At 51.2% G+C, this 23,955-nt stretch overlaps 1 protein-coding gene across 2 annotated transcripts; it reads left to right on the top strand.

Annotated features, from left to right (window-relative positions):
* The first annotated feature begins 3,461 nt into the window (after positions 1-3,461).
* Positions 3,462-23,339, top strand: CIBAR2 (CBY1 interacting BAR domain containing 2). 2 transcript variants are annotated; one of them, XM_039502727.1, is made up of 9 exons: positions 3,462-3,589; positions 10,188-10,422; positions 11,802-11,870; positions 11,960-12,061; positions 14,523-14,528; positions 17,880-17,984; positions 18,807-18,920; positions 19,949-20,050; positions 22,423-23,339. In XM_039502727.1, the coding sequence occupies exons 1-9, from the start codon at positions 3,570-3,572 to the stop codon at positions 22,525-22,527; spliced, it is 858 nt and encodes a 285-aa protein (XP_039358661.1). In that variant the 5' UTR covers positions 3,462-3,569; the 3' UTR covers positions 22,528-23,339. The 2 variants fall into 2 exon arrangements, with proteins under 2 accessions (XP_039358661.1, XP_039358662.1); XM_039502728.1 differs by lacking the exon at positions 3,462-3,589 and adding an exon at positions 5,263-5,364.
* Positions 23,340-23,955: the final 616 nt, after the last annotated feature.

Below are 23,955 nucleotides of genomic sequence, written 5' to 3' on the forward strand. Positions count from 1 at the left end.
GTGCCCAAGGTCACACAGAGAGTCTGTGGCAGAGCTGGGGGTTGACTACAGGTCTCCTGAGTCACAGTCCAGTGCCTCTCACATAGCCCCTTCCCTTCCTCTCTGAGTGAAAGACAGCATGGAGTCCTCTGACCCCAAGGGACCACAGGACCTTACACCTGCCTTGCCAGCCTCATGCTTGAATCCCTTTTCCAAGACTGTTACTTAGCAGAAAACACAGCCCCTTATCACCCCCCTGAGACGCAACCTGCCCTTCGACGTCGCTCTGCCTGGAGAGCGCCACAGTGCACTCCAGTTAAGGAGCTCATTAAAACAAGCTGCAGCTCTTAGAGGTTCCATGAGCACCAGAGCCAGTTCAAGGGATGCTGGGGGACTCCCTCAGAGCAGTCGCTTGGATCCCTCCTGTCATGCCCCCCTCCCCAGTTCCAAGCACTGGGCTCCGTCAGCTGCTAGGGTGGGGACAGGCTGGGTTGGGCCGGGGGAAGGTAGGTGACGTGCCCAGGACCGAGGAAGGAGTTTGTGCAGGGAGCACTGACTGGAGGTCTCCGGTGAGACAGAAAGGAGGAGGGGTGCTTGTGATGTGCCCCCGCCAGGGCCATGGGAGAAGGGGAAATCCCCTAGTTCCCTCAGGGACTAGCACAAGTCACCTCCCTCTCCGAGCCATGGAGCACGAGCAGTCAGCACTGCTGTTTGCGTATCTGCCGGGGGGGATCCCTGGCCAAGTGCCAACCAGAATTTGCCCCCATAACTATCACAGGAGTTTGGTAAAAGACCGAGCTGGGCCTGGCTTCATTTCCTAGCCAGGGCCCTTGCGCTTTACTGGTAATGCCAATAGTTTGCCCTTCTCAAGTGCCTCCTATCCAAGGCCTTCCTTTGCAGCCTGTGAGAGAGGGAAGCACTATCCCCATTTTACTAAAAGGGAAACTGAGGCAGAGAACAATTTAAGGGACTTGCCCAAAGTCACAGAGGAGGCTGGAGTAGAACCTAAGTCCACTGAGTCCCAGGCACAGGTGTTTAGGCCAGAAGGAACCATTGTGACGATCTAGTCTGGCCTTCTACAGAACACAGGGCAGGGAATTCACCCTGTGCTTTAGCCACAAGAGTATCTTTCTTTCCCGAGCCTCTGGCTACTCAATCAGACTCCATCCCCAAGAGGGGGCTGAGTGGAGACAGCAAGACGCGATAGCTCACCTACAGCTTTACAGGGGGTTTTAGTTAATGGAGCCACTCCATGTAGTGCTGGTGGAGCGGGGAAGAGTCCGTTCTTTAATCTCTCTCTCTGCAGAAGATATTGAATTTAGATTAGACTTAATCCTCAGCCAGCCAGTGAGCTAGACCCCAGAGCATGTGAAGCAGGCAGTCCAAGCCCAGCTGTAACACATACACAAAAAGGTTTCATGCTGACCTTTAAACTTTGTACAGAGTCATGGAAAGATAAGAGCCTTTATCCTCTTAGCAGCAGCTTGCACGTCCCCAGGCACTGCAAGGAGGCACGGGAGCAGATCTGGCTGGCGGTCATGTGCCTATCCTGGCAGACCACCCATCACCCAGAACAGGTACCTACCCCGGCAGAGGATTTGTGAGAGGAGCGGGATCTGCAGGCCAGCCGACAAAAGCCAACTGAGATCCAACGGCTGGGCATCGAAGCGTGACAAATTCCAACTGGAAATAAGGGGCAAGTTGTTCACAGGGAAGTGATTAACCATTGCAGCCACTGATCTAGGGACATGGCGGATTCTCCGTCACTTGGTGCCCAGGCGTCTCTCTAAGTGATCCATTCTGTCTCAGGCAGAAGTTGTGGGTTCAGTGCAGGAATCACGGAGGGAGGGTCTCTGGCCAGCGCTAGACAGGAGGTCAGACAAGATGATCCCAATTGTCCCTTCTGGTCTTAATGTCTATGCGACACAAGGAGAGGCAGGGACTAGACACGGGGCTGAACCATAGGTGATGACTTCTGCTCCTGCTGGTGAGTGCTCGACTCCACGCCTGCCCCACCCCCTCCTACCCCTGCCCGCCCTCATTCCAGCCCCCTCCCCAAAGTCCCTGCCCCAACTCCGCCCCCTCCCTGCCCCTATTCTGACTCCTTCCCCAAATCCCCACCTCTTCCCTGCCCCCTCCCATAAGCGCCCCACGTTCCTGCCCCCAAACAGCTATTTGGCGGCAGCAAGGCAGGAAGTGCTGGGAGGTAGGCAGAGGAGCGGGGACATGGCACGCTCAGTAGAGGAGGCGGAGGTGGGGTGGGGTGGAGCTTGGCTGCTGGTGGGTGCAGAGCACCCACTAATTTTTCCCCGTGGGTGCTCCAGGGCTGGAGCACCCACGGAGTCGGCGCCTATGGGCTGAACCAGAACCCTGTATGCCAAACACCTCCCCCACCAGGTTTCAGGGGAGTGGGTGGGAGGATGGCATTTCATATTCAAAACCCTGGATCTCGACTCCAGTACCTACTTTTGCTTCTGGGTCAACTGTACAATGGCCAGGGGCTGATATTTTGCCACTGTGTCATGGCTGGGTTTAAATGTGTCTCAAGGTGGCAGAAGCTTGCGAGGTGCCCCAAGAGGGAGACTGCAAGGCATAGCTACGTGTCATCCCTGCCTTAGCCACGCCTGTGCTGTCTGAGGGGAGCAAAGCGGAAATCCCTCCAGCCCCTAGCAGGGTGTAGGGCAGTGTTTGGGTGGCTCAGGGCCAGGACAGTTTTAATCCACCTTTCAGGCCAGCTGTCTAGTTGTGCAGGAGTTCAGTTCTGAGACTGCATTTCCCTTGTGGCAGGGACTGTGCTAAACAGAGAAAGACACTGTGGGCATTGTGGGTAATACAACTAATTATTCATTATAAAGGATCAAGTTCATCCCCTCGCTTCCCCAGAGCAGCTGGGGTTGGGAGAGCTGCAGGGGGGCACCTCCAAAATATGGGGTCACGGAGGGAGACCTTTACGTCGCACCCTCCCTGAAGGCGTTCATCAGGAGAAGCAGCGTGCATCAGGAGAAGGCTCACCCTGATGCAGAGAACGGGAAAAAACAAAGGCTGTGGGGGGCTCCCCCAGAACACGGCTGAGATGGGGGAAGGGGGCAGCCACGCAAGTACAAGTGCCGAGCCTGGCACTGATGGGGGCTATAGAGAATCGGTGACATCAAAATCACCCCTCCTGCGCAGACTCAAAAACCAGGCAGACCCGAACTGCCAGGCCTGCCCCCTACTGTCCTGCTTCCCGGGACCAGCTTCTGCTGATTGACACCTAGCCAGCCGAGGAAGGACGGTGCCTGGGTGCTAGGGGAGGGGCAAAGCTGGTTCTCGGAAGCAGGCGGGGGAGATCCACACATTAATATGGACAGATCTGAAGAGGAAGCGGCCGCAAGCTGGGCAGGGATACAGAACAGGCCCAGTTACCCCTGGAAACCAGAGCCATGGCTCCACCCACATCCCAGGCTCTCTGTTGGTAGTGTTGCCATACCAACCAGGCTGGGCGCGCCACCTGAGCCGGGTCAGGAGCAGCTGTGCTTTTGGTGGGTCCCTCTGCAGCCAGAGCTAGTGTTATTGCTCGGTGATAGAAAGGCTGGCCCACTCCTGCAGCCATGAACATCGTCCTTTCCAGGTAAGGCGGGCTGGGGTCCAGCAGCTTGGGGGTGTCCTTTCCCTTTGTCCCCCTCCCATGGAGCCTGCCGGGGAAGAAGCTTGCAGCGAGCGGCGGGAAGCTTCCCTGAGACATACAGAGGCATTACACAAAAAGCGACAAAGAGTCCTGTGGCACCTTATAGACTAGCAGACGTATTGGAGCATGAGCTTTCGTGGGTGAATACCCACTTCGTCAGTGAATACCCACTTCGTCAGACAGTGAGTATTCACCCACGAAAGCTCATGCTCCCAAACGTCTGTTAGTCTATAAGGTGCCACAGGACTCTGTCGCTTTTTACAGATCCAGACTAACACATCTACCCCTCTGATAGGGGCATTGCAGTGAGTGAGGACAGCTTGTCTGGGTGGATAGAGCAGCAGGTGGGAGTGAAGAGACCTGGGTTCTTGTCCCACCTGATGCAAGCCACTTAATTTGACCTCCACTTTCCCCTCTGTGAAATAGGTGCAATGATACTGACCTAGCTTCACAGGGTAGACTCAGTTCAGCCACATTTCTGAAATGCATCAAGGTCCCCTCCAAGATTTTGCTGCACAGCCCAACAATGGGAAGGAGGAGCCTGGAGCTTTAAAGGCACATAGTGGGAGGTGGTCATTAATATCACTACAGCCCAAGGCATTCTCACAGGGAAAGCCTGCATTGCAATCACTGGATGTGACTGTAGCTCATGTAGCCTGCAAAGCAAACTAGCTTCAATCTAGCTAGCTCCAGTACCTGTGAAGCTGCAGCAGCCTCAGGTTCAGCCCAGACTGTACAAACCCACCTGGAACCAAGAATAATTACTTGCGCAGCCAGCCCACGGTGGAGCCTGCGCTGACCACAGCTTCATTGCTCTGGTATCCAAGCTAGCTAGATGAATGCTAGCTCAGGTCCATTCATTCGAGCTGCAGTCACCCCCCCCCCCCACCCCACCCCCCGATGCAGTGCACACAGACCCTTATGCACAGAGCACAGTAGAAGGTCGGGGGAGGTTTGCATGGCAAGGACCTGGAGAATGTGGATATTTAGCACAGCTGCTGTTATCTAAGACTTTTGGGGAACCCTGGGAAATAAACGTGAGCAATCTACAAAGCTCAGGAGCGGCCTGTAGCCGTGAAGTAGTCAATAGACTTGTAACTGGAAATTTTGCTTGTGTTCTGGTGTCCCTGAGCTGACCTCCGGGCCAAGGGCCTCAGCGTGTCTCTGAACAACTCACCACTTTGCATGCTCGCCCCTGCAACCCGCAATTTTCACTGTCACTCACACATACAAACGGTAAACGAGACCTACACTCCTTCAATTAGCATCATTTGGCTCTCCATGCACAAGTGACGGTATACTAATGGGGGAAGCTGGATGTCTGAAAACACGGCCCTAAGCATTTGCATCAAGCTCGCGGGGGGCAATGGAGACGCAGCTTTGGCGAAGGGCTCTCACCTACAGCTGCAGATAGCAACCCTACGGAGAAGTGGAGCAAGAGAAACATCCTCTATATGTATCCAATGTTTAAGAACTGTGTAAAGCAGCAGCAACTTCTGGAAACTTTGCATCTGCTGGAGCTGTTAGACTATGATAACAAACATACACTGAAGTGTATTGGAGCCAGATGTTTGACAGCAGAACTAAAGCCAAGATCCAGCCTATAATGCAGGGCCTCAAGCAAGAGAACAGAAAACACTGGGTCCCTAGAGATTCCCGGGCTCCTAGAGGCAGGAGTCTGGCTGTAACTTACTTCCCCCTCCAGCAATACTGCCAAGGTGAGAGGATCTGGCAGAAAGCCTCCTTCTCCCTTCCCCACCACCACCCTGCGACCAGACCTGGCGGAGCTATTTGCCCCAGGTGGTCCAGGGAGAGATCAGGCCAGGCTGCAAAGTGCCCTGTCACTGTGTCGCCAAAAGCACACAGCTCTCAGTAGCTTGGATGGCTTCTGCTGAAGGCCACACCCAGTTAAGGTTTCACTATTAGGGACCTTTTCCTTTTTCCTAGCACACATGAACGCAAAGGAGTGTGTTTCCAAGGCTTGAGTCACGTCAGGCAGCAGCTCCCAGGCCATGGCCCATCGCTAGCCACCCAGGTAGCCCTCTGCAGAATTAAAATGCACAAACTAGCGCTCATCCACATCTTGGTTGTCACAACGCGTTTTGGATGAGAAATGGAAACAAAATTTTTCCACGAGACTTGTCATGTTGGTCAAAATATTCCAGTTCTCGACAAACAATCGGAACTGAAAACTTTTCAGGTTTTTGGAAAAATGAAACATTTGACTAAAAGCCAATTAACCCACACACTCCCCCCCCCCCAAATTGGCTTGCAAAAACTGAATAATTTTTGGTTTTCAGTTTTATTGAAAAACCTGAAACTCTTTAAGGGGAAATTGGGGGGGGGGGGAACACAAGAAAATGTTTCCAACTCTCCACAAAATTCATTGTCATTTTTCAGCCTGCTCTCTCTCTCTCTCTCACACACACACACACAGTGGTTTGTGCAATGCAAACACTGGAGAACCGTGGGTGTATGTCTTACGGCATAGCCCACCTGGGAAGCATGGATGAGCGAGGTGTTATTGTGGAAGGAGAGCAAGGCAGAAGTTAGAGAGAAAAGGGTTGAGGAGGGCTAGGTCCCTCCTACCAGTTCAGGGTGTTCCCCACAACATATCTAGTATTTCATCCAGTCCTATTTGGCTTCCCACCAGTTCCTTGGTGGACCACTGCAGCTTGAGAGAACATCCAACTGTCAGGAAATATTTCCAGAGATTCAGCCTACATTTCTCCAACTTGATTCCATCATCTTTAGGTTTTTATAGGGACCCCCGTCCCTTTGGATTTTGAGGGCCTCAGTGTATTTACACTAAATAATTCTGCTCCTTTTGTAGCATCTCTCCTTCTCAGCCAAACTGTGCACCTTTAAGCTCTTTCCATCTTTGCTCTTAAGTCAGCCCCTCTAGCCCAGAGGTGGGCAAACTACAGCCCGTGGGACCCTCCCGCCTGGCTCCTGAGCTCCTGGCCCGGGAGGCTCACCCCCATCCCCTCCCCCGCAGCCTCAGCTCACTGTGCCGCTGGCGCAATGCTCTGGGCGACTGGGCTGCGAGCTCCTGGGGCAGCACAACAGCCTGACCTGGTGCTCTGTGCTGCATAGTGGCGACAGCGGCATGGCCCGGCTCCAGCCGGGCGGTGTGGCTGTAGCACCACCAGCTACCGGTGCGCCAGGCAGCGCAGTAAGGGGGCAGGGAACGGGGAGGTTGGATAGGGGGCAGGGACGTACAGGGGTGGGGTGGTCAGGGAGTGGGGGGGTGGATAGGAGTCGGGGCGGTCAGGGGGTGGGGAACAGGGGGGGTTGGATGGGGCAGGAGTCCTGGGGGGGCCATCAGGAATGAGAGGGGGGGTTGGATGGGGCAGCAGGGGGCAGTCAGTGGCAGGGATTCCAGAGGTGGTCGGGGACAGGGAGAAGGGGTGGTTGGATGGGGCAGGGGTCCTTGGGGGCCATCAGGAAACAGGGGGCGTGGATGGGGCAGGAGTCCCGGGGGGGCAGGTAGGGGGTGGGGGCCAGGCCACGACCTCCTCCCCCAACCGACCCTCCATACAATTTCCGAAATCCAATACGGCCCCCAGGCGAAAAAGTTTGCCCACCCCTGCTCTAGCTCCTGCTCATTTCACTGGCCGTGTCTTTGAACTCCCTCCAGTTTGTCACTCAATTCCTGTAAGGAGGAGCCCACAACTGAGTGCCGTAAAATCACGCTGCAAACGTGACTGGCTACACCACACAGAAGAGACAGAAAGGCCTAGGGGCAGCAATGTTTAGTGACTTTATTCATTGCAGCAAGCCTGGGAGAGGTGAGTATAGTCCCACCTTGCCGCTCTCCAGAGCCAGCACAGTTTGCAAATGATTTATTTTTAACAGGAGGTCGGGGGAAGGCACTTAACTACAGCTCTGAGCCTTGAGAAATTTAAGGCCCCCTGGTCTTTTGTGGCAATGAGTCAAGCTCGCATGATGGAGACCAACAGGCTTTATTAGATGATGCACAGCTGCAGCACTCTTGGCAGAGCTGCTGGGAGAACTAGACACATAGGCAGACTGCAGCTGTATCTTTCCATTAATACTGCTCTTAAAAGAATTTAGGAAGGTCTTACACGGATAGCTTGGGGATTTGGGTTTCTAGATGGGATGAAGTGGCGCGGATTTGAAGTTTATGAAAGGAGCATTCAATAATCGGCTTAAGCCCACCAGTACCATACAGGGCAATGCAGCTGGGAGATGTGAGCGGAGCAGAGCAGAGTTTAGCACCGCTCCCAATGGCTCAAGGGGAGGCTTGTTTTTAGCTAGCCTGGAACAGTTGCTGTCTATTGACCGTGAGGCTCTAGGTTCGAGTCTCAATGGTTGTACTATGCAGATCACATACATGCCAGATGAGTCCATCGAGCCGCCCAGTGTGGGGCTCAGCTGCACCAAAGGGCAGCCACACAACGCCAAATATCAGACCCCTAGAAGCCAGGCTACACCAAGAGGCAATTCTTCAGCCACCCAGCCTCCTTTTCATGGGTGCACTTTTGTATCTCAAATAAACTGCAGAGGCAAGTAGCAGCACAAGAGAGGCTACCTATCCTGCTAGCGTGTCATCCCAGTGCTAAGATGTGCACCCAGAATATATCTGCAGGTGCAAAGTCTGCAAAATTGGAACCCCCATGTTTTTAGGTGGGTACAAACTACCAGCAAACAGGGAGACCTGGGTGAAAGCGTATCCCCTAAGTGAGGAAACTGTGCCATGAAATGGCACTCCCCAAACCTTGCAATAGTGTAGTCCGGGCTGCTTTTAAGGGCAGGCAAATGGGGTGGTTGCCTCGGGCGCCAACTTGCCTCGGGTGCCAATGGGGGGGTTCGCCATAATGCTGTGCCTCTCAGACTTTTTTTTTCCACCTCTGCTGATTGGCCACCAGGGTGGGCAAGTTGCTTGGGTTTTTTGGGGGGGGGTGATTTTTTTTCCCCTTTGGCCACTCATGGCGGAAGGGGAAAATGGGGCACTGAAAACATTTTCCACCCTTGCCAGCAAAACTCCTAGCATGGGGCCTGGGTTTAGCCGATCCACATTACTTTTGACAGTGCCGTGATGGACAATGGGCTGCTCTGTAATAATTTAGGATTCCTATGTATTTGTTTGACTGTGACTAGGGTGTGCTACTGTACGAAAACCTGGGGTGCATTTAAGAGGCTGACTGCACATGGGCAGGAAAGATACAGAGGCTTCAGAGAGCCACCCAGCGGCTGACACGTCGGAGAGCATGCAAGAGCAATTGGCTCCGTTGTCCTACTTCTGTTCACCAAAGAGAACCAAAAAGCCCAGGGATACAAGTCATTCTCCTGAGGGAGGGGGCACTTGTCAGGGGACTGTTCAGGGGACACACACAGACACACACCAGGTTGCCTGAAGTGCTAGGCCATCCTGGGCTCCTCTCATAGGTTGGTGGGCTTATGCAGATCCTTTTTCTCTTATGCTTTGCTTTATTCCTGCTCTTAAGATTAGCCCTGCAGACTTTGGTTTACGGAGGCTGTTTGGTCACTATGGACCTCTGCTCGCAGATTCCCGCAGGGAAGAACTGCAGCTGCCAAACCCAGCTGGACGTGCCGAGTAAGCACGAGTGATCCACAGGGTGCTGTAGCCCAGGTCCTGGCCAGGCGCTCAGACCGTGGGCTCCAGTGTCTACATAACAGTTTTATAGCGCGGCAGCCGGAGCCCCACGAGCCTGAGTCAGCTGACCCGGGCCAGCCACTACCATGCCATGGGTCTTTTATTGCAGTGTAGACAGAGACCAGAGAGGAGACGCGCACAGCTAGCCCTGGAACTGCGACATAGTCCATTATGGAATTCCTTAAAGCCATGCTTGCCCCTGTGCCAGAACCCCTCAATCACCTATCCCATAAGGCCCAGCACTGTCATGGGGAGGTCATTTTCAAAGCAAGGGAAGGCACTGTGGGATGGAGATAAGGAGACAGGATGAACTGACTCATTAGGAACCATTATGGACTGAAACAGTACAGCTGGACAAAAAACCCAAATCTTGCTCCTACACATTACAACCAACTCTCGCAACTGATGCTTTAAAATGTTTGAGACAGCTTTTGGGTCTAGTTACAAGCTCAAGACATTCTGAACAACAGCATCTGACAATGCCGTCACTCAGCATAAACACTGGGCCCGGATGTGACCTCCTACTGGGAAACCGCTCCAGCTGTTTCAAAGGCAGTCTAGACAAGTGGCCCAACATTTCAAGTTTACATTGTCACCATAGAGGTTCTTGGGTAACAAATCATTCAGCCTGATTTATTGAATTTCTGACTTGGGTTGTTCCTTTTATGGTTGACCAATAATAGACACCTGAGACGTACGTGCGCGTGTACACTGAGCAGTCAGGTGCACAGTTCTCCAATCTGTGCATGCAAATGCCCCATTGCATACATACAAAGGTGAAGTTCTGATGCACACACAAGAAAAATCTTGCAAAACTCTGGGCTCAAGTTTCTAAAGTTGGGTCATACCAGCATTGATGGTGAACTAACCCAGCATGTGGCTCTTCTCTTCCCTACCCAGAGATAGCCAAGTGAGGATCATGGAGAACACAGTAGCCAACGCAGAGAAATATTTCGGACAGTTCTGCACGCTGATGGCCTCCTACGCCAGGAAGACAGCCAAGCTGCGGGACAAGTCAGATCTCTTGGTGAAGCAGCTCATCGACTATGCGAACACCGAGAACCCTGAGCTGCGAAGCACCATGAAGAACTTTGCTGAAGAGCTGGCCAAAGTGCAGGATTACAGGCAGGCAGAGGTAAGCAGCTGCCTAGCCCCCACAACACTGACTATGCCAGGATTGTGATCACAGCTAGAGAGGCACAATCTGACCATAGTCATGGGACTCCATGTTGAGGGAGCAATGGAACTGTATGTGAGCAATACAGGAAACAGTAAATATTTCATAGTCTGTCGATATACTGCGCTAGTGTAACCCACATACCGTCTGGATGTGGTGTTCTGGCCCATCTAGTGGCACCAAGACCACTTAGAGATTAATGAGTCTGCTCTACAGCCTTAGCTAAAATCCATATGGCTTTTAGCTCATGCAGTAGAGCAGGGGTGGCCAACCTGAGCCTGAGAAGGAGCCAGAATTTACCAATGTACATTGCCAAAGAGACACAGTAATATGTCAACCGCCCCCACATCAGCTCGCCCCCCTCTGCTCCCAGCGCCTCCCCTCCCAATCAGCTGTTTCATGGGGTGCAGGAGGCACTAGGGGGGAGGAGGGAGGGCACGGCAGGCTGAGGGGAGGGGTCAGGAAGGGGTGGAGTGGGGGCAGGGCCTGTGGCAGAGCCAGGGGTTGATCAGTGAGCACCCCCAGCACATTGGAAAGTTGGCGCCTCGGAGTCGGTGCCTATACAAGGAGCCGCATATTAACTTCCGAAGAGCCGCATGTGGCTCTGGAGCCACAGGTTGGCCACCCCTGCAGTAGAGGCTCATGCACTAAGCTCCAAAGGTCCCAGGTTTGATCCTGCCTGCCGACAACCAGGGTCTGTCAGTATTACACTAGCAACTAGTGTCCTGTCCCAGGATGGCCGGGCTCATTGCTGCTTTCCCTGTTCAGTGGCTGAGGGTGTTGAACTGTGCAGCCTTCCTGGTCCTTTCCAGCCTGGAAAGGAGGAACCAAGCTAAGGAGGAAGAACTTTAGGGGTGAATTATCCCTTATCCAAGCTGACAAGCTCTGTGTCATCCCCCAATTTCTGCTTCTGAGAGGATTATGGGACATTCTTTGGTTACTATTTGGGGAGGATTCACCCTCTTCCATGTCTCGCTGTGCCTTCTGTGTTAGGGAAGTGGCAGTGGGTTAGAGGGCCTTTCACCTCTCAGGTGTCTCATTTGAATCCAACTCCGGTCAGTAGCATTTTAGTGTTGCCATCTGATGGATGTTCAGGGGCCTGCATGGAACATGTCCATGCCTGCCAGCCCAGTTTCTGTTTTGAGGTCCCTGCTGTAATTGGCAGCGGTGACAGACCAAGGACTCAATGATGTGGATCCCCTGAGGTGATGACAGAGCAGAGGACAATTGCAGTGCCACTGCTTGGTGGCTAGAGCTCACCAACCCTATCAGGCAGCCCTGTTTGTACCGAGTACATGATATCCCCACCGTACTGAGTGTGTGACTTTCCCCTTTAGGTGGAGAGACTGGAGATGAAGGTTGTGGAGCCACTGAAACGGTACGGAGTCCAGCTCAAGCAGACACAGGTAAGCGCCATATCTCGGTAACCCTGCCACATCCCGTAGCCAGCCGGCCGTGCCAGCCTCGTAACAAACGCACGTATCTCATCTCCTAGGCAGAGATCAAGAGGTTCAACAAAGTCCGAAACAATGAGATAAAGCAACTGGAGAAACTGGAGCGACTGCGGCAGAAGTCACCCTCAGACCGACACACCCTCGTATCCTTTATGCCACGTTACAAAACCCAAGAGGCGCAGAGTTAGCCCTTGGTTAGGCAGCCTGGGGCGCTGGCTGATCAGTAACACAGAGGTAGGAAGCCAGGACTCAGCAGCTTAGATTTCATGGTGGTTTCTTCTGAACGTTCCACAGAATCTGTTGGAAACCGACCTGCGTCAGGAAACCACTCACCCCAGTAAGGGAAAACCCAGACTGTTGTAAACTAACCACAGGCTTCCCTGGGAACTAACCAGAGCTCAGAGAAATGAGACGCATGCAATGGGATTGAGGGTCAGGTGATGAGCCGCCAATTCCACCTCCCCCCAAACCACTTCCTTATCAGGCTGCAGATGTGAAAGGGGAGATTTCACACGTGCTACATTTTGACACCAATCTGGTCACACGCATCTCAAATTCGTTCCCAGACCCACGTTCTGCACATAAATCTTGGGCTCAGCTAAGTACTCTAAGAGCTTCCCCACCTCAGCTCTCACTGAATGGTGTGTGAATGGGAAATAGGGTAATGTTCCTTTCCAAAATATCCCTCCTCCCACCCCCTGCACCTTATTATATTGTTTGCTGTAGCCGTGTTGGTCCCAGGATATGAGAAAGGTAAGGCAGGCGAGGCAATATCTTTTATTGGACCAACTTCTGCTGGTGGAACAAGCTTTCGAGGGACACTGAGCTCTTCCCCAGGTCTGGAGAAGACAGCCAGAATGTCTCAACTAAACGCAAGGTGGGTCCGTTTGTAACCTAGATCTGAAGAACAGCTCTGTGCCAGCTCGAAGACTTGTCCCTGCTCCCAACAGAAGCTGTTGCAATAAAAGATATTACCTCACCCACCTTGTCTCTTGTTATTTCGTACTTTCTGGGTGGGACACCTTTTCAAAGGGATAATCTCCACAGCTCAAGAGATTTCCCTCTGCCTGACCAATATTTTAAACGAGCAGCCCCTTCCGCAGCTTTTCCAAAGAAGGCAATTCTCAGCTGAAAGTCCCAAAGATCCTCAAGGGGGAAAGAAGTAGCTGGATATCTTTGTGTAGGCCCAGCTTCTCTGGAAGCAAAACATTGCATCCAGGACTAGTATGGGCTCTCCCCAGAAGGGCTGGATGTCACTCTCTCTTGTAGATTCACAGCGGTCCATGCTGATTAGGGAACCACATGGACCCCCAGCTCAGCTTCCTACACGGGGCAGCATAGAGGCTCACGCTCCCCTAGGGTCCTGTCTCCAAGAGGCCAGATGCAAAAAGCACTCAGGTTTTGCTCCTCATTTGCACACGCACAGAGTTGCTTGACACTTTTTGAATTTCAATGCCATTTTTCGGGGGGGGGGAGGAGGGGGAATCAAATTTCAGTGCAAAACCTGGCAGATTTTCAACTCTATTTTTCCATGAACCTTTGTGGGTTTTCCACCTGCTACAGAGGTAGCTGAAGGTTTGTGAAGGGCGGGGGAGGGGAGAAACACAGTAAAAATCTAAAAAAAAAAAAGGTCGTGATTTTGACTGGGTTTTCTCCCAGCTCTGTAGGTGCTTTAAGGGCAAGAGCTCCTACAACGCGGTTGTTTGCACTGACAGGTCACCTCCCTCCACTGAGATCACTCCCTATGTGGCAATATTAGGGTGACCACATTTCCCAAAGGGAATACAGGACATGGTGTGGGGCTGACCCAAGCTCCACCCCCGCCCCGTTGTGAGGCTGGGGTTGCTGAAACCATGACTCCACCCCCACAAGGCTTGGGTCCCTGGAACCCTGTCTGCCCCCCGTGTGATGCTGGGTTCACTGGAACCCTGCCCCGCTCTGCAACAGGCTGGGTTGCAGGACCCTTACCTGCCCCTCTCCCCCTGTTCACTGCAGCCTTGGCTCCTTGCTCCCGCTCCCCTGTGTGAGCCCTGCCTCCCCCCCCGCAAGGGGCTGGCATCTCCACATACCCCCCATAAATTCCCCCGCACTGCACCCCACTTTTTTTTTGACAAAAGTGGGCATTTGTCCCGTTTGCTCTTGCCAACTGATCCAATTGCCAAGAGTAAAAACGGGACAAATGCCCACTATTGCCAAAGAAGTTGGGACAGCCAGGACAGGGCTTAAAAAAGGGACTGTCCTGGCCAGAACAGGACGTATGGGCCCCCTAGGCAATAAGCTGTGTTCCTTCCAGGCTGACACGCTGGTCTGATTGGCACTATTTAAAGGCACTCCAATAAAGTCACAGGCAAAGCTGGGCCTACATTTTATGGGGGGGGGTAGTTGTCATGTTTGCCCCAGGGTGAAAATCCTCTTTCAGAAATGCAGTCAGGGCAGTCAGCGTAAGAACACAAGATTCCTTCCTGCCCACAAGCATCGGACTAGAACTGCTCCGTTCAGTTAGTTATTCTGGGCTCAGCCGCTCACACAGACACCAGCACAAGGATCAGTGTCTCTATAAACTCTTCCCGTTTCATCAGATTGTTCCTTGACTATTGACGTCAGTCCCAGGTAAGCACAAATTCCTCTGGGCGTAATATTTGTCCTGTGCCCAAGATATAATTTCAAGCAATGGACAGTAAAAGGTTGTCAGGATAAAGCACAGGTGAGTGCTTAAGAGACACACTCGACCCAGGGCAGGACAGAACATTCTTCCCCCCCTTACCCCCCCGCCCTTGTGGTATTTATAACACAGCATGGTGTTGTGCAGTCAAGACCCAATTCTTTCCAATAGCACCAGGAACTGGAATCCGACTTTTTTTCTCCCATCCTGGGTTGTATTGTCGGTTTAAGCTGTAAGCACACTGGAGCAAGGACTCTCTCTTACTGGTCAAAAGTTCTCTGTCAAAACTTTTTTTGGATGGAAAATTGGGTTTTCAGTTACACCACATTTTTGGTGAAGTGTCTGCTTTCCGCAGAAAATTTAGACTTTTTGTCAAAACAATAAAAAATGTTTTGGCTGAAAATTTTCAGGGTTTTTTTTTTTAAATGAAAAGTCACATTTTTTCATGGAAACCCCCGCCCCATCAATATTGTGACCACCTCCCCTCTTCCCACACACATGTGCAGAGCCTAGCACAATGGCACCTGATCTCAGCTGGCGCTGCTAGTAGGGATTCATTTATCGTGTACACTGTTTAGACCAGCACCACTAATGTCAGTGGAGTGACTCCTGACTGACACCAGTGGGAGAGGAGAATTGGGCCTGAGGTCTCAGCAGGAATGCGCAGTGGACACACTGTTTACTCAGTAGTGTGTGCAGCATGACCGTAAAGGGTTAACATTTGGATGCATCGCCTGCCAGGGCTGGGCGGATGCTTATCCTACAGTTTTGTATTCAAAGGAGAAAAAAGGATGACTGAGCACCACAAAGCATTGAAATCCACCCACCCTGCCAGCCAGCTTCCCTTCTGCTTTTTCCCTACCTGAGATCCCCCTACTAAGACAGGCTTTATTTCACCTCCCAGCTGCTTTTCTTATCAACACACTGATGCGCCATGCTCCGCTGGTCCAGATTTTACGCCACATGTTTAGTACCTGAAATAGCCCTGGTATAAGTATCATCCATTTTCCTGTAATGACATTCAGCGCTGATGGATTCACGCCTTTCCTCCCCTCTCTCTAGCTGCAGGAGGGATGTCGTGCAAGCTATAGAACCTTTTGTACTGGAAGGGAAAATCATGGTAGGGCTCCCTGAGGGTGTCTGCCACCATGGAGATGCATCCGACCCCCCTCAACATGCCCACAAAAAGCATCCTTCTGATTGCATATGCTGCACTTTCCAGCCACCTCCCTCACCTAGAGGAACCACCACGGGGCAGTTTATAACAAAACTTAGTTCTCACACAGGGCTTTTCCACTGTAGATCTCAAAGTACTTTACCAAGGAAAGTCAGTCTCATTATCCCCATTTTACAAGCTGAAACAACTCAGGGAAACTGAGGCACAAAGAAGGGGGAAGTGACTTGACCAAGATCACACAGCAAGTAAGTGACAGACCAGGAAAAGAACCCAGGAGTCCTGACTCTCAGTCTCCAGCTGTAGCAACTAGCTCAGCATTCAGAAGGAAGATGTAACCTATCCTAGGAATAGAAAAGGAAGACCTGACTCCTGATGCCCTGACCCCTCCACAGACATTGTCGATTCAGGACCCAGTTGCACCTCATAAGAAGCTTTAAGAAACATACTAGCTAGAAGCAACCCTGCTGCTGTAAGAGCAAATATCCTCTGCATTGTACTTCTGTAGCTTAATTTACGTTGACTAAGGATACTTGCATGAGGCCAGCTGTCAGCTCCTTACAAGCAGAATTCAAGGCTTACTCAGCAGGTGGGCCTATGAATGTGCAAGAACAAACTGGGCTCCACATATGCCCCTGGCACCTATCTGGCCATGTGCATGTGCAAATGTGTCAACTTGGGTGCCTGGGTGGGGTCAGTGCACACACAAAACAGGTCTCTGCTTTTTGAAATTCAGGCCCTACGACTATCTGCACCTTCTGTTTGTTCCCCATCTGAAGATGGAAACAATTGCAAAGTCATATACAGAGAATTAGGGGGAAATCACAGGCAGACGGGAAATAAGCAGTAGGAGCAGATGAATCTTTAGAAAACTAAGATCCTATGGTCACGTTAAACCCCCGGCTGATAAAAATCACAGGGAGGGGCACATACCGAACAGATATGCCATATAGGCTGAATTGGTTCTCAAGGAAAAGGGCTAGGTAAATCCCTGCGGTCACTCTGCCAGTTTCAGTAGAGCTCCCTAGGGATGCATTTGGCCTAGCTCTCTCAAAGGTTTTCATAGGGCTTTAAGCTTATGAAACTACGGCCATTATAAGGCACGTTGGGCCATGGGTCTGTTCCCCCATGAAGAATGCATGCCCTACTGCCCTCTGCTGGATAATGTCAGGCCTGCTGAAAAGCACGCACATATATCACCATCAAGTGGTGACACAGAACAGGGATCTAAGCATGGGAGGGTCCAGGTGTATACGTCAGAGAGAGATCACGTCACCCCCAGAGTGGCTGCAGCCCCAGGAGATAGACACTGGGTGAGTTTCAAAAGAAACCATTTACTTGATCGTGGTATTGGCTTTGCAATGGGAACCTAAAAGGTTTCCTGTTCTGCACCCCGTGGTCAATCAACGCAAGCCAACGTCAGACCTAGGGGAGTTTGGATTCTGTGATGGATGCAGGATCGGGCCCTTGAACACAATATTGGGCCGAGGCATTTACACGGCAGTGTAAACGCTTCCTTTTTAAGGTTGCTCATTGTAAGCCCAAGCATTGCTCCACAAGCATTAATCCCAGGGTTGCTTTATAACGAAGGTTTACCAGGGCACGGTCATTCCCCCAACCACCTCCACACTGGGACAGGGAGGCTTATGGATTTGACAAATCGGGGGGCTTGCACAGTAACCATGTCTGGGTCTCCTTGCTGGTTCCGGTGCGGCAGTGCCTCTGGCCTGTCTACCCACCTTAGGGCTCTGTATGCTCCCCATTACCAGAGTATCTGAGCACTTCACAATCTTGAATGTACTTATCCTCACAACCCCCTGGGAGGTAGGGCATTTGTCCCCATTGTACAGATGGGGAACTGAGGCACAGAGAAGATAGAGAACGTGCCCAAGGTCTCAGGAAGTCTGTGGCACAGCAGAGAAGTGCACCCTGGTTTCCAGGATCTAGGCTTGTACCCAAAGCACTGGACCATCCTTCCTCTCTGAAGGCCCAGTCTTGTAATTCTATACTCTTCTCCCACCAAGCTGCCTTTGCTCCCCGATGCCCATGCAGTTAACCCCTTCTGGAGCTGAAGGAACAGCATAGGCACCATATGATGCTGTGTTTCCCTTGGGATTTTTCTCAGGCTGAGTCAAACGTGCATAAAGCCTCAATAGACGCCAGCCGCACCACCCAGCAGCTCGAGGAAACCATCGATGAGTTCCAGAAACAGAAACTGAAAGACATCCAGGTAAAGCTGTGAAGGGTTCAGAAAAGAACTACAAGAAAAATTCAAGGTCTGAGAAACCTGCCCTGCAGTGAAAGACTAAATCTATGTAGCTTCTCAAAGAGAAGGTTAAGGGCAGACAGAGCAAAGAGCCCTCTTCTATCAATCAGACAAAGGCATAGCAAGATCTTGTGACTACAAGTTGACGTTAGGTAAATTCAGACTAGAAATAAGTTGCACGTTTCTTCTAAACTCTGAGGGTAATTTTAACCACTGGAACACATTAGCTAGGATGTGGTCAATTCTCCATCCCTTGAAGCCGTTAAATCAAGACCGGACATTTCTTTCTGAAAGATTTGCTCTAGCTTGGCTTTGGTGCAGGAATCTCTGGGTGAGGCTCTCTGGCCTGTGTTACAGGAGGTCAGACTAGAAGATGATCACAATGGTCCCTTGTCTTAAAAGTCCCTATATCCCCCCGGGTCTCAGCTGGAGTAGGGCTCCGTTTGATCTGGGGAATAAGGGTTTTTAGGAGCAGTTTTGACTGTATAGCGACCACACTTTGGGATTGGGGTTCATTCCTCCTCATTTCCCCACCCGTTTCCTTCTAGTATCTCACTGCAGCCACCATCCATATGGTCAAAGCAGAGCAAATGGAACTGCCTCCAGAGCCCCATGATGCCATTCCTTAACTGGCCAAAGGGGGCGCCCTTAAGTGCCATCAATGCTGGGGAAGAGGGCAGGTACTTGGTGCTTTCAGTACGACTCATATTTCAAGGGGTTTGGATAATTAGGAGTAGGAAAGGGCTGGCCTATGTTACACCCCACCCCCACATTCCTTTCTTGCAGAAGATTTTCTCGGACTTTGTCACCATCGAGATGGTTTTCCACGCCAAGGCTCTCGAGGTCTATTCCAGCGCCTTCCAGAACCTGGACGATTATGACTTTGAAAAAGATATGGAGGTACGCGGGTTGGAAATGCACTGTTCTGTTAGAACACTTGGGCAGGCATGTCTATCAGCAGAGCTTAAAACATGTTGCCAACAGTAAATGAATCCCTAACACCTCTTAGAAGTAGGTATCATCATCCCCAATATACCGATGGGGAAACCAAGGCACACGGCAGTGACATGACTTTTGACCTTGGATGATATGTCTGTGGAAGAGAACCCAGGAATCCTGAGTCCCAGCCCCAGCTTAGGCCACTGGATCAACACTCACTAGATCAGATGTAACCTCCCCCCTCCGGCCCTTCCCCCGCAGCCTGAGTACAGCACATCACTCATGTGCATGTTTTATTCACAAGGAGATAAGATTTTAATGAGCAATTTGTATTTCTGAGGCGCCTGTAATTTTCCATCACACGGGATCATCTCTGATAAAAAAGCCTCATCAGGTCCATCCCTCTACAAGAAGATACACCCCACATTAACCCAGTACAGTGCCAGCTCTGCGTGTATATTGTTCAAGCACTTGCACACTTCTGGCCTAAGCCAGGGGATGCTTAGTGGCCGATCGTGTCCAGCCTGTAAGCAGGAGTGCAGGGCACAAGGCACCTTCCCCTTCGTGCGGGCACCATGCACAGATGCAGCAAGGACTGCTCACTGCTAGCAACCCCCAGGGCACAAGCCACTATGAAGGAGCCAGGATCATGGTCTGATCCCAGACAGCAATGGAGGGAAGAGCGCGCAGCTTCTTAAGGGCTAGTGGCAAGTGCCCACCCCTGGCACAAGCCAATGCCTTTGGTTTGATTAAATCAAGCTGAGTTTGCCAACTCTCTCTCCCAGCTGTTTTGCATTTGCTCCCAATTTAGCCCTGTGTGCTAGTTATACCTACAGCAGCTAGGGAAGTCCCAGAAACCGAGCTTGCACAGCTCCCTTGGCTAGCGTGCATTTATTCACTGCACTGTTACGCGGGAGACACCCGCTCGCACGCCAGGTCTTCATCTACGGCTGGCATTGACCCTCACCGTTGGTGTGTTGCCTTGCTAGGATTTCAGAGCGAAGATCCACATTGCTTCTGGAAATTACGATGCCAGGCCAATGAGTACCACGCACCCTTCCTCCACCCTGCCGTGGTCTACCAGCAGCCAGGTGAGAGAGAGGCAGCAACACGCTGGTTGTGCCCTATTAAGATTTTGGCCTCGGATTAGAGCCTGAGACCGCCCCCCCCCCCCCCGCCCACCCCAGTGCTCAAAGGAAGTAAATTCAAACCACTCGGGGGAGAGGGGAGAAGTGACCCCTGAAGAGGAGCGTGGCTGTCACCACCTCCAAAGCTGAGCTCATGGAGACTGAAGGGGGCCAAAGCGCCACCCACTTACTCCCAGACAAACACTGGAGTCATTGCTGATTGGCTGTTTTCTCTAGCTGTCTCCCTTAGGGTGACCAGACAGCAAATGTGAAAAGTCAGGACAGGGGGTGGGGGGTAATAGGAGCCTATATAAGACAAAGACCCCAAAATCGGGATTGTCCCTATAAAATCAGGACATCTGGTCACCCTAGTCTCCCTCCCTCGCAGTCTCTTCCCTCCTTCCCTTTTCTTTCCATTTAGCTGAGCCCCTCCTAGCTCAGACTCTAGCACCAGAAGGAACCATCATGACCATCTAGTCTGACCTCCTGCGCATTGCAGGCCACAGAACCTAACACCCCCCCACACTTCTATGGTAGGCCCCTAACCTCTGGCTGAGTTCCTGAAGTCCTCAAATCTTGGTTTAAAGACATCAAGTTACAGAAAATCCACCATTTCCTCTAGTTTAAACCTGCAAGTGACCCCTGCCCCAAGCTTCGGAGGAATGCAAAAAACCCAGGATGTCTGCCAATCTGACCTAGTGGGAAATTCCTTCCCAATTATGGCAATCTGTTAGACCTTGAACATGTGCGCAAGACCCACCAGCCAGACACCTACAAAAGAATTCTCTGTAGTAACTCAGAGCCCTCCCCATCTAGTGTCCCATCTCCAGCTGTTGGAAATATTTGATGATAGCAGTCACGGATGGGCCGTATGCCATTGTACGCAATTGCAACATAAATGTATCAAGGTCAGTCTTAAAACAGGTTAGGTTTTTTGCTCCCACTACCTCTTTGGAAGGTTGTTGCAGAACTTCACTCCCCTGATGCTTAGAAACCTTTGTCTAATTTCAAGCCTACATTTATTGATGGCCCATTTATATCCATTTGTTCTTGTGCCAACAATGGCCCTTAACTAAAACAACTCCTCTCCCTCCCTGGTGTTTATCCCTCGGATGTATTTGCAGACAGCAATCAGATCTCCCCTCAGCTTTTCTTTTGTTAGGCTAAACAAGCCAAGCTTCTTAAGTCTCCTCTCATAAGGCAGGTTCCCCATTCCTCTGATCATCCTAGTAACCCTTCTCTGCTACTCCTCCCCTCCCTGCAAAATAATCGTGGCATTAACATGACATTTGTCATCACATTGCTCACTGTACTTGCGTGCTCTATCCCTTCCCCCAACCTCTGTCTGCCCTGTATCTCTAGCTGGTCAGCTCTTCTGGCAGGGAACTTCTCCTGTTCGGTGTTTGGGCAGCACCTAGCGCAGCAGGGCCCGTTCTTGGTTGGTCCTTAGGCACTACCGCAGTAAACGTGATTAATAACAACTGTGTACCCAGTTATGGAGTATTTGGCCCAAGGAGCCCAGCTTAACCATATTTGGGGAACTGGCATAAATTAGGCTCCTTTTAAAACCGATTTTGAAAGTTACAAATAAGGAGGAAGGACATTCAGCAGCTCCTGCCCTGTTTACCAAAATATAAACCAGCTGCTATTAAAAAGCACCAAGACAAGCATCTTGGCATATGATGATCAAGGAAGCGTCACACAGTGAAAAAGGTCCAGGAAATTTAAACAAATACTTAACAGATACATGCTGAGAAAATATTATTTTGTAGCAAATTCATGAATTAAGAACTTCATAGGGGTCACTGAGCTGTGGAGAAATTTGGGGGTTCTTTTATCTAGCTAAACCCCAACCTTGTCCAAGTTCACCCCAGCCAATTTAACACAACTCCAGCTATGATCAGAGATGGGCTTGGTCATGATATACGGAATCACAGTTTTCTTGAATGGGAGACATTTATTAAGACAAAAACAGATTCCTACACAGCTCAAGTTCCAGCGTGTTTTGCTTTTGTTTACCAGGACCTACACCCTGGCTAGAAGTCTGTGCAGCACAGAGTCAGATATCGGCTGGATTATATAACTAAGTAAATATAGCACTGTAGGCCCAAGTATCAAAGTTCACATTCAGAGCTAAGTTTCCCCAAAGTCTGAGGGGTGTTTTAGATCTGGGGTTTTCACTTGGGTCCCCTCTTACCGGTAGCCTGAAAGTCAGATTTCAGGCTCACTGGTGCAATTCTGGAGTAACCTCACTAAAGGAAACCTATAGCAGAATAGAGGAGATAGGAGATCAAAATGGTAGGCTGCATAATGGCTTTCTACATCTTCATTTCTAGAGCGTTCGGAGCACTCTACAGAGGCAGGAAAACAGTGAAGAAGACTCTGAAGAGAACGAGTTGCAGGATTTCAGCAATCCAGAATATGCACAGATTAGGCGGTAATTGGACAGTGGGACTAACCTGCCATGCTCATAAGAGCTGGATGTATTTATTCTTAATTCCACTGTATCTTCCCTTATTGAACCTTAGATTTTCCGTGAAGGCAAGGAACTCCCAATGAGGTTCTTAAGCCGTTCGGAGCCTATGTAAATGCATTGTTCCCAAGCACTGAGGTGGCTCTAATTCGGAGACTGATTCTTAGTATTAGAGGGGAACCAAAAGGCTTATTTGCAAATTGAACATCCTCTGGGAAAGCATGTGGGGTGGACTGTCCGTTGACATTATTCTGTGTTATTACAAACCAGCAACAGACCTCAGGTTACACGACATTGTGCATGTACATCATGCACTGAGCAAGTGAGTTTCCATATGAACAAAACCCGCTGGCTGAAGTTTGGGAAAGCAAACTTGTACCCAATCCCAGGAACAGCTACCCTCTGCGGGATGCGTCCCCTACAACTGGGTGGGATCTCTGAAGAAACAAAACCCTCATCTCTCTACTCAAAATAGCCACTTTAAAGACAGGTATGAACCTCTCACCAATGAGACGTGTAAGAATCACAGCTCACTTCCAACTAACGTACGTCGTCTTCTTTACAGAGTTCTGTCTATAAGTCTTTCCAAAGGGGACACCCCAGTAGCATGCAGGATACCAATGTTATACTGTAGGATATTGATGATGTCAGAAGTATAATCGCATTTTCCCACGACTTTAATTTTCCCATTCGTGCAGTATCTAAGCGCCGCCTCATCTCTAATGTGTTTATCCCCATCACACCCCTGGGAGATAGGGTGGTGTTACTGACCCATTGTAGAGATCAGGAACTGAGGCACAGAATCACATAGGAAGTTTAGGGCAGAGAAAAGAGCACCCTGACCACTGGGCCATTCTTTCCTCTCGCAGTAGCCCTTTCATTTGTGACTCATGGGGGCTTCCAGCAGGACAGCACAGTTCTGCATTAGGGGCTCCCAGGGGTATGTTTACACTGCATTACAAACCTGGCCCTATAGGACCCGGGCTTGTGGGCTCAGTGTTTCCCAGCCCACACTTGAGTCTCCACACTGCATTGTAAATCTGAACCTGGCTCTCACAGCCGTGCAAACCAGGGGCGGCTCTAGGGATTTTGCCGCCCCAAGCACGGCAGGCAGATTGCCTCCGGCGGTTTGCCTGCGGGAGGTCCTCCAAAGCCGCAGGACCAGCCTGCCTGCCGCCCTCGCAGCGCCGGCAGATCGCCCCCCGCGGCTTGCCGCCCCAAGCACGCGCTTGGCGTGCTGGGGCCTGGAGCTGCCCCTGGTGCAAACACATCCAAACTGCACTACCCAGACCCTCTGGCTCGGCTCTGTGGTCTGAGCTGCATCCACGCTGCCAAACGACGGGGCTTGGATCCAAATCACAGCAGGTCTCAGGCTCTGACCCACCCCCCTAGCAGG

Source organism: Mauremys reevesii, linkage group 16, assembly GCF_016161935.1.
Source record: "Mauremys reevesii isolate NIE-2019 linkage group 16, ASM1616193v1, whole genome shotgun sequence".
Classification (NCBI taxonomy): domain Eukaryota; kingdom Metazoa; phylum Chordata; order Testudines; family Geoemydidae; genus Mauremys; species Mauremys reevesii.

Bases quoted from the DNA above. Each gene is read 5' to 3' on its own strand.
- CIBAR2 (XM_039502727.1), top strand. From the start codon at position 3,570: ATGAACATCGTCCTTTCCAG. The intron at 10,423-11,801 runs GTAAGCAGCTGC...TTTCCCCTTTAG, and splicing joins AGGATTACAGGCAGGCAGAG to GTGGAGAGACTGGAGATGAA. The intron at 17,985-18,806 runs GTAAAGCTGTGA...CCTTTCTTGCAG, and splicing joins AGAAACTGAAAGACATCCAG to AAGATTTTCTCGGACTTTGT.